We start from the raw sequence: 10,245 nt of genomic DNA on the forward strand, positions 1-10,245 counted from the left end.
GAGTTCATAAATACTTTTAGTTAATGCAGTTTGTTTAGTATTGAAAATGGACAATATTGGTTCACGATTTCACCTATATAAGGTACCCTTTAGAAAATGACTATAACGCTCATAACTCCTTTCAAAATGTCAGTATAGCAACGAAATTCTATCCTAACAAGTTTCATGGGAACTTAAATCTCCCCGCTTAATTTTATAAGGATCGGACCATAATTGACCTTACCCTTGATATAAGGCCCCCCTCAGAAAAAGACTCTTATGCCCATAACTTGCTACAAAATTCCAATATAGCAACGAAATTCGACATATACATAGTTTTATATAAACTAAAATCTCTGCCAAATTGCAAAAAAAAAAAACTAAAATCACCCCACCTAATTTTATAAGGATCGGACCTTACCTTCAAAAAATGACTATAACTCCTATAACTTGCTTCAAAAATTCCAACATAGCAACGAAATTTGACATAAATATGTTTTATCGGTCAAATTTTATAAGAATCGGTCTTAAAATTAAAAAAAGAGCAAATTGTTGTAATAAAATTTAGAAAAAAAGAGCAAAGTGTGCTAATAAACAACAAAAGGGTCGATTTATATTCTATAGAACCAAACTAAGATTTGGTATAGCCGAATATTACACTCTTACTTGTTAAAATAGGAGAAGAGATGAAAAAATATTTAACCCACAAATTATGGAAAATAAGTACGCACAATATGTAATATACTTTTCATAGCTAATATTTCCCGTTAGATCCCGTTTCCGGTGTTTTGTTAACATATAGTTAAAATAAAACATTTTGGGAGATTATAAAAATCTCATAATAGTGTGGCATCTCTATCAAACTTTTTAATTGAGAGACGAAAACAAAAACAGTGAAAAAATATGCAATAAAAAAGCGCAGCCATAGACTTGTAAACGTATCTCCCCCAATTGACACCAATAAATAATTTAGACTTTAAACAAATAAATTTTTAGTAATATTATACACAATGAAGCTATTTTATACTAATATCATTGAAATTATATTTCAATATTATTTTATTTATATTAAAATGTTAAGTTTAAATACGAACTTTTTTGAAACTTACCATCTGGCCACACATTTTCAAGAAAGAAATTCTCAATTGGAATGCGCAGTCATAAAAGTTGTCGTTAAAAAAAGAAATTGAGATGTTGTGCTGCTACTCTATGATGGAAAAAGCCGGGCATACTCATTATGTTTTGAATTTAATTGAAATGCTATTGTACGGTGTGAATCTTAATTAAACTGGACAATTAGGAAACAATACATGTAAAACAATTTTAGAGTTAAATAAAATGTTAATAAATAAAAATTAGATCAAAGCGAATAGGAAAATCTTTAAAATGCATATGGTTAAGCGGATAATTTAAAAGATACAGCTGGTGCTGATGATTAATACTTCGTGTACGTCATCAATTATTATTATGTTTTACACATGTACATATGTTTTTGCCCTATCTTAACTTGGAACTTTATATAAAATAATGCTAAAGATTTATTGATATTCTGCCATGCATTACCGTTAATTAGTATTTCACCACAAATTATTATTTCGCTTAAAATTTGTAATGTTCGAAAAAAATCAGTTCTGCGAATTTCATATAAATGGTGTTGCCAGAAAATTTTAATAGAAAATGGAAAGAGCTCTGAAATATGTACATATTATTTGCTGAAATTATGTACACTTTAATAAATGAACTTTTATCGGAAGTAGTAGAGTAATTAAATTATTTATTTATTACTAGTCCAATCAACATCGTTTAATCGGACTGGTATATATAGCGCGATTTCTTTTTTCAACTTTCTAAATTTAGGATTATATTTACTGTAATTAGATTATTTTGCTACAAAAATCTAAATCATGAAACTACATAAAATTAACAAAAGCTGAATTCTTAATTAAAATTCGCCTTTATTTTATAACTTTATTTTATGTCACAATTTCTCAAAAATGTTCCTTTAAAAGTACTTTTAGAATTTTGTTTTTGCTGAAATATTTTAATCCACTATTTTTGTCTATTTTCAACCACTGTGTTATAACTTTATTCTAATATGGCAACTTTCCTTAACACAATTTCGTACTAAAATTTACAACTCTGCATTTTAGCTTGTTATGTTTTTGAAGCACACAATTTCATAAAAGAAAATTTTTAGCTCCGCTAATATTAATTAATTTTCTATTATTTGCTAAAGTTTAAATAAATTAACTAACAAATATGGATGATGGAGATTTTGATAATGATGAGTAAGTAGAAATTTGATAAATTTTCTTGGAAGCAATAATAAAAAATGTCCATATAAAAATTACTGTTTAACCACCACGTTTTTATGTGATTCCTACAAGTGATTGACTTTCATTTTTTCTTTACTTCAGTGTCGGCGGTGATGAATTCGATGATGTTGATGAGGAAGACAATATCGACGACATTAACCAAGAGGAGGAAGTGGATAATATTGAAATAATAGCACCTGGTAATGCGGGCGGCGGTGTTCCTAAATCGAAACGTATCACCACCAAATACATGACTAAATATGAAAGAGCGCGTGTTTTGGGTACCAGAGCCTTGCAAATAGCTATGTGTGCTCCTATTATGGTGGAATTGGAGGGTGAAACTGATCCTTTGCAGATTGCCATGAAAGAATTGAAACAGAAAAAGATTCCCATTATTATAAGACGATTTTTACCCGATCACTCTTACGAGGACTGGAGTATAGATGAATTGATTATTGTCGATCATTGAAAAAAGTTTGATAAGTGGGAAAAATTTAGTTTTTTCTGGGAGGTGTTAGTTTATAAGATTAGTTTGTATTTTAAATAAAACAAATTTAAAATTTTTATGAAATTGGAATAACTTTTTATTTAATCATGTACCGATTTTTTATTCAAAGTTGGTGTTTACTAAACATTTTAAGATTGAACTTAAAATAGAAATTTCCAGAAAAATTTTTATTGCAAAAATAATTTGACAATTTTTATAAAACTAAAGAAGAAATCACGAGGAAATCTGTGTCATTCAATTTTCAATTAACATACGGACAGATGGAGGGACATAGCTCAATCAGGGTTTCAATTTGATTGTGAAAGTACGAAGGAATTGATATTTTTGACGCTTTAGGTTGATTAGTAGAGATGCGTGTAACTGTCCAAAATTATATAGGAAGTTATTCTGAGTCGATACTCCTACTATAGCAATGTAAACAAATTTTAAAATGGAATTCTTTAAAAAAAAATTATAATTTTTCCACTTTAACCATAATTGAAAAAATTCTCTTTTTAGATATTTGAACAGGATCTTTAAAAAAATACATATAGACAATCTTTATTGCAGAAAATAAATACAAAAAACACTAAAAAAGGATCGTATACGTATAAAAGATTATGACTAGCTCCAAGCATAACCATATTCTTTATCATAACAAACACGCTCCAAAAGTGTAACGGCAAAATGGCCCGTACGGCACATATTCTCCACAACACACGCCTGTAGACCACAATCGGATAAGTTCTCTTTACCAAATACTTCACCAGCTTCATTATCATCTTCCGAAGGTTTTTGTTCTTCATCATCTGCATTTTGTGTTTGACTCTGGCCAGCAGAATCTTCCAGAAGTTTTTGTGTGGCCTTGCTAAAGGCCAGCGTATTTGTAGTGGAGGCCAAAGTGGCACTAAAGGTGTCCTTTGTTTCGCCTAGTAGTTGACAGACGTACGGAAGAAATGAAGGCATTATTATCCCCTTCACCTCTATGCTAAAATAGTCTATACCATCCATGCGCACTTTGCTAGAGCGGGTATTCAAATGCTGCATGGTAGCCTTGGGGAAAGCTACCGGTGCCAATAGTGTGGGTGGTACCCCAGCCAAACGACCGACTGTGCTTATGGTACTTTTGGCATTCAGCAAGAAGCTAAAGAAACCCTGACACTCCACACCTTCAATAAGGACTAAAGAATTGTCACTGAAATCTTCAGACATTTCTTGAGCCTTAATTTTACGCTGATGGGCTGTTTGGATTTTACGTATCTCCTTAGCATCCACTTCTAAACTTTCCAGCCAATCATCATCTTCGTCTTCATCGTCCTCATTCTTTTCCTGGCCTTCATTTTCCGCCTCATTATCTTCCAGTTTGATGGTCTCACCATTCTGCAAAGTGTTATTACTATTACTGTCTTCTCCATCTACCGACTTGTTTAGACCTGACCCGCCATCCTTTTTAAGAGGCATGGTATATTCTATACCTTCTTGCCTTAAAGCCTGGCGCATACCTCTTGTAGTGGGCGACATGAGAGCATGTATTTCTGCTCTGCCACCCGTGCCAGCTGCCCGAAATAACACAGTAAATGTATTGGCACACAAATAGAAATAGGCACACTGTCGGGCTCTTAAAAGTTGGAATAGACCTCTAAAACTATAATCCCAGTCTTCTGCCAAAGATTTGCGTTCTCTTTCTCCTAGGGTAATGCCGGTATTGTCGCGTGAATTGCGTGGGAACAAAGTCATCCAGGGTATGTGAGGATGCTGCCAATAGTAAGTTGCCTGATTGAATCTGGTTGCGGGTGAAATGTCCAAACCGCAGCCCTCTGTTTGTGTGTCTATACAACGCACAAAACTAGTAAGTCCACTGGCCATTTGACTGGTCTTTAGTTGGGTGGCTGGTAGCTCAGAACGACAAAAAAATCTTACTCTTGTCTTCAGGCACCAATCCATGGGCAAATGTTTTGTTATATTCTGTTCTTCAACCACCTCGTCGTCCTCCGCTCCAGCTATTACAGCATTAGAAGTCTGTTGCAGAAGTTTGGAGAAGGCCTTAGGATCAAAAGGTTGTAGTACTAGTTTGGCGGGTTTAGGACGGGTAGGAGTTTCCTTAACAAAAGCTTCACGTACTGGCAAGGCAGGAGAACTAATGAAACCCATTAAGGAATCGTCATTTTCCTCTTTGATTTCTGTTTTGGGCTTCTTGGAATTATCTGCAGCTCTGAGATGAAACAGTAATATTAATTAGAATGAAATAAATATTATCCTTTACCTGAATACTTACTTGGCAAAAGGATTTTTACGTTTTTGTGCCATTTTTGCCTCCAATAAGGTGGCCTTATCTGTTTCTGTGACCACATCCCTTACATTATTATTATTATTGTTGTTATTATTATTATTAGAATTAAAACGTGCTGCCAATTGTTTCTTGCGTTGCTTTAGCCTCTGCAAACGTATGAGCTACAAAAGAAAACAGTATTAAAATATAAATATGTAAATTAATTCTAAAATTTAGCGTTAGCTGGAAAACTGTTTACCCACCTCATCTGGTCTTTTCCAATTTTGTGCTGTGCTTTCTTTTGTTGCCATTCTTTGTTTATTAACTAAAACTATATTATAACTAACTTTATATATTTTTTTAATAATTTTCCACTATGCTGTAGCAAAAAAAAAAAAAACAAAAAATTTATTTTTAGGGCGCGTAAAGATTGTTTTTGCTCCACTTCTGCTAAAATTTGATGCAGACCAAAGTAAATTTATAAAGTAGACTCATTTGAACAGCTGACTATTTTTTTTAAACTTGCTATTTGTGGACTTACTTGTCAAAAATGTTTATGTTGCCATATTTGTTTTCATTTTAACGCTTGCTTTTGTACAAATTTCTGAGTAATTTGTTGTATTTAATGTGAAAAAGTGTATTTTAAGTGTATAATATTTTTAAAAATGTTCTAATTTTTAAAAAATAAAGAAAACTCTGTGACTTTTAATATAAATAACAACATATTTTTGGAAAGTACAACAATAATGCCATATTTTCCATTAATTATTGGTTCATTTTTGTAAACAAATTTTGACAAGTGAGTATTTCGAACAAAAACAAATTGCCTGTGGTTTTTGTAGACGTTTGTTGTACAACAACTCGTGTCGCTACTTTATTAATTTACTTTGGATGCAGACAAAATTATATTGTTTTGATTAGACAGACATGACAGCCAGAGTCCTGCGCCGACAAATAATAACAGAAACCGTTGACAATAAAAATACCGACGGCAACTTAAAATAGATAGATAGATAGATAGATAGATAGATAGATAGATAGATAGATGATAGATAGATAGATAGATAGATAGATAGATAGATATAGATAGATAGATAGATAGATAGATAGATAGATAGATAGATAGATAGATAGATAGATAGATATAGATAGATAGATGATAGATCTCGCTCGCTCGCTCGCTCGCTCGCTCGCTCTCTCGCTCGCTCGCTCTCGCTCGCTCGCTCGCTAGCTCGCTCCTCGCTCGCTCGCTCCGCTCGCTCGCTCGCTCGCTCGCTCGCTCGCTCTCGCTCGCTCGCTCGCTCGCTCGCTCGCTCGCTCGCTCGCTCGCTCTCGCTCTCTCGCTCGCTCGCTCGCTCGCTCGCTCGCTCGCTCGCTCGCTCGCTCGCTCGCTCGCGCGCTCGCTCGCTCGCTCGCTCGCTCGCTCGCTCGCTCGCTCGCTCGCTCGCTCGCTCGCTTCGCTCGCCTCGCTGCTCGCTCGCTCGCTCGCTAGCTCGTCTCTCGCTCGCTTCGCTCGCTCGCTCGCTAGCTCTGCTCGTCGCTCGCTCGCTCGCTCGCTCGCTCGCTCGACTCGCTCGCTCGCTCGCTCGCTCGCTCGCTCGCTCGCTCGCTCGCTCGCTCCTCGCTCGCTCGCTCGCTCGCTCGCTCGCTCGCTCGCTCGCTCGCTTTCTTCTTCTTTTTCTTCTCCTTCTGTCTCTCTCCCTCTGTCTTTCCCCCTGGGCCTCTCTTTCTCTCTCTTCGTCTCCCCTCCCCCCTCTCCCCTCCCCTCTCCCCTTCGTTTTTTCCTTTCCGGTTCTTTTTCTCCTTTCTCGCTGTGCCCCTCCCTGCCGTTGGTTGTGCTCCCTGTTCCCCCCTTCTCTCTCCCTATTTTCCTTTTTCTTATTTTGTATATTATTTTGTATCATTTCTAAACGGTAACCAGTTTAAAAAAAATTGTTGAAATGCGTTGATACTTTTAAGAATTTTATTTATTTGAAATTTGATTTGAGTGCAGCCTACATCGATTTACTTTGGAGGCACAAATTAAATACCACTATTTTCAGGATTCTTAAGTATTGCGGGATTTCCTTTTCTCTTCAGAAAACTTGTTTTAGTCAATAAATTGTTTAAATATACCGGAACCGAAGTAAAATTCTACATAAATGTTTCATTGTAAAAAAATCTCATTTTAAATTTATAACTGGTGTAGGATATCAAATGGAAGGCCATACCCGAATCTACTTTCTTGTTTTAACATTCATTTAAATCGCTTGATAATTAAATAAGGGAAATAAGGGTATTTTAAAATAACCACTTAAACAAGAAATTTTTAGCAATATTGTAATATTTTTCTGTTTCAGCAACCGTATTATCTACAAAACTGCTTTATCAATAAAGTGCCCTCTAGTATTGGGTAGCACTTAACTAAAACAAAACAGTGGCATCCTTTAAGTATACTACATATACTAATATATTTTGGTAATTTTGTAATAGAACGTGAGAAAAAAACCTTTAACACTCTGCAACTTGTTGTGCTGGCGAATTCAACGTTTTCGGAGAAAAATCAATAGACGACTATACAGATAACGAAACAAAATAATGTTGCTGCAGTTAAAAGGTAATTTTAATAAAAATTAATGCAAAAATTACAAAAAATATAAATTAGTTAATAATAAATCTTAGTTATTTTAGATTTTCTTTGTTTTTAAATAATAAATTTTAATTTTTACTTTAAAGGTTCTAACAATATGTCTGGCAAATTTCTTTGTTTGCTTATGGCTTTAACAGCTGGCCAAAGTGTTTTGGCTTATGCACCCATTTCCAAGGAAAGTATTTTTGCTGATGTACTGTTGACCGAGCTGCTCAATCGCATGGACAAGGATAACGATCCTCTAAGCAATTATTTTGATATGGATGCTGATTTGCCTAAAGGTTTAGACATGGTGTCACGCTCTTCCAGTCAAAATATACCCGAGGATTATGAATATCGCAATGTATTCCCTGGCGGTCCAAATCCCTCTATACGCGATCAAGAATTTTTGCAACACAGCTCGTTGTGGGGTCATCAGTATGTATCGGGTGGCATGGGCGAGGCACCCAATCATTTCCCCACCCTCATTAAAACCGATGCCAGTTTGCCAGCCTACTGTAATCCACCCAATCCCTGTCCCTTTGGTTATGAAGAAGATGAAGGCTGTATTTCGAAATTTGAAAATACTGCTCTCTTCAGTCGGGAATACCAAGCCGCCCAAGATTGCACCTGTGACAGTGAACATATGTTTGATTGCGCTGGTCAGGACACCAGTTCTGGCAATAGTGAAATGGCTTCGACTATGGAAAAATTCCTAATGCATCAATTTCAAAATGACAATGGCATAGACAGTTCCAATGCTCCCGTTAAGAAGCTATATGGTCTTTCTGCTGCTCCGGCTGCTGTAAATCCTTATTTGGAAGGCGATAAACTACCCATTGCAGCCAAAAAAGGCAATCATGTTAAAGTTTAAGCTAACCATAGATGGGAATTTGTTTGTCAAAATTATAAATATCGCTTTGCCCCGCTAGAAAACAAAAACGGAAGTGTTGAAATTTTTTTTTAGTTTAAAAATCAATATTGTATATATGAAATGTTTGTGTAGTTGTTTAGTATTTCAAACATATTTTATGTATATTCAATAACTTCCCTACACTCCCCCCTTTGTTTTTCACCCATACCAACTATCCAAAACCAGTACTTATACGCCCTCTCCTAGAAAAGTATTAGCACCAAAAAAAACATATTAAAGGAATAAATGCATACATATCCTAAACGATTGTATGTATTGTATATTGTAAATGTATTTATTTTATTATTAGAAGAAATATATTTTAATTTTAGTTGAATTTTAATCAAAAAAGAAAATATTATTGTAAAACTTTCAACTAAATAAACAAAAAAGTATTATGGAACATTTATTGATCTTGGTTGCACCAACAATTGGATGAAATTTTTAATCAAATTATGAAAAATTTCGTACATGTATTTAAGAGATGGTTCTTTTTTCGTTCTTAAACAGGTACATTTTGGGTTTTCTATAATATTAAACCTAGAAACATGAAATTAAGCACGTATAGCCTGGACTCTAGGTACTAAACCGGATTATTGGAATTCACTATTACATTAAAACTAGAAACATAAAATTAAACATTCATAGTCATTAGAGTGAATGAAAATCTGTACGTTAGGATTTTTGGTACTTTTTCGTCCATTAATGGTATTTTTTGTTTTTCTGCAAAATTGAACCTAAAAACATATAATCAGACATATAGGATCCGGATAGAATGAAAATCGTTCTTCAACAGCTACTTTATGAATATTTTATAATATTGAACCTAGAAATAGTACTAACTTATAACAAAAGGAGTACTTTTTAAGTTTAAAAATACTAGACAATAGACTAAACGGTAAACGGTAGACTAGACTATAGACTAGACTATATACTAGACTATAGAGTAGACTAGACTATAGACTAGACTATAGACTAGACTATAGACTAGACTATAGACTAGACTATAGACTAGACTATAGACTAGACTATAGACTAGACTATAGACTAGACTATAGACTAGACTATAGACTAGACTATAGACTAGACTATAGACTAGACTATAGACTAGACTATAGACTAGACTATAGACTAGACTATAGACTAGACTATAGACTAGACTATAGACTAGACTATAGACTAGACTATAGACTAGACTATAGACTAGACTATAGACTAGACTATAGACTAGACTATAGACTAGACTATAGACTAGACTATAGACTAGACTATAGACTAGACTATAGACTAGACTATAGACTAGACTATAGACTAGACTATAGACTAGACTATAGACTAGACTATAGACTAGACTATAGACTAGACTATAGACTAGACTATAGACTAGACTATAGACTAGACTATAGACTAGACTATAGACTAGACTATAGACTAGACTATAGACTAGACTATAGACTAGACTATAGACTAGACTATAGACTAGACTATAGACTAGACTATAGACTAGACTATAGACTAGACAATAGACTAAACGGTAGACTAGACAATAGACAAAACGGTAGACTAGACTATAGACTAGACTATAGACTAGACTATAGACTAGACTATAGACTAGACTATAAACTAGACTATAGACTAGACTATAGACTAGACTATAGACTAGACTATAGACTA

At 34.5% G+C, this 10,245-nt stretch overlaps 3 protein-coding genes across 3 annotated transcripts; 2 read left to right on the forward strand and 1 right to left on the reverse strand.

Moving 5' to 3' along the window:
* Positions 1-2,111: 2,111 nt before the first annotated feature.
* On the forward strand, positions 2,112-2,865 carry LOC119605374 (DNA-directed RNA polymerases I, II, and III subunit RPABC2). Its single transcript, XM_037958432.1, has 2 exons — positions 2,112-2,267; positions 2,397-2,865. The coding sequence occupies exons 1-2, from the start codon at positions 2,239-2,241 to the stop codon at positions 2,761-2,763; spliced, it is 396 nt and encodes a 131-aa protein (XP_037814360.1). The 5' UTR covers positions 2,112-2,238; the 3' UTR covers positions 2,764-2,865.
* A 461-nt stretch (positions 2,866-3,326) lies between these two features.
* LOC119605373 (protein downstream neighbor of son homolog) lies at positions 3,327-5,532 on the reverse strand. Its single transcript, XM_037958431.1, has 3 exons — positions 5,314-5,532; positions 5,057-5,232; positions 3,327-4,993 (listed from the first exon to the last, which is right to left on the reverse strand). Exons 1-3 carry the CDS (start codon positions 5,359-5,361, stop codon positions 3,406-3,408), a joined length of 1,812 nt encoding a protein of 603 aa, XP_037814359.1. The 5' UTR covers positions 5,362-5,532; the 3' UTR covers positions 3,327-3,405.
* Positions 5,533-7,494: 1,962 nt separating this feature from the next.
* LOC119605380 lies at positions 7,495-8,922 on the forward strand. The gene is made up of 2 exons (XM_037958439.1): positions 7,495-7,646; positions 7,766-8,922. The coding sequence occupies exons 1-2, from the start codon at positions 7,628-7,630 to the stop codon at positions 8,530-8,532; spliced, it is 786 nt and encodes a 261-aa protein (XP_037814367.1). The 5' UTR covers positions 7,495-7,627; the 3' UTR covers positions 8,533-8,922.
* Positions 8,923-10,245: the final 1,323 nt, after the last annotated feature.

Source organism: Lucilia sericata, unplaced genomic scaffold, assembly GCF_015586225.1.
Source record: "Lucilia sericata isolate MDLA Ls3-8-SP2 unplaced genomic scaffold, ASM1558622v1 Contig000479F_arrow, whole genome shotgun sequence".
In the NCBI taxonomy this organism is placed as follows: domain Eukaryota; kingdom Metazoa; phylum Arthropoda; class Insecta; order Diptera; family Calliphoridae; genus Lucilia; species Lucilia sericata.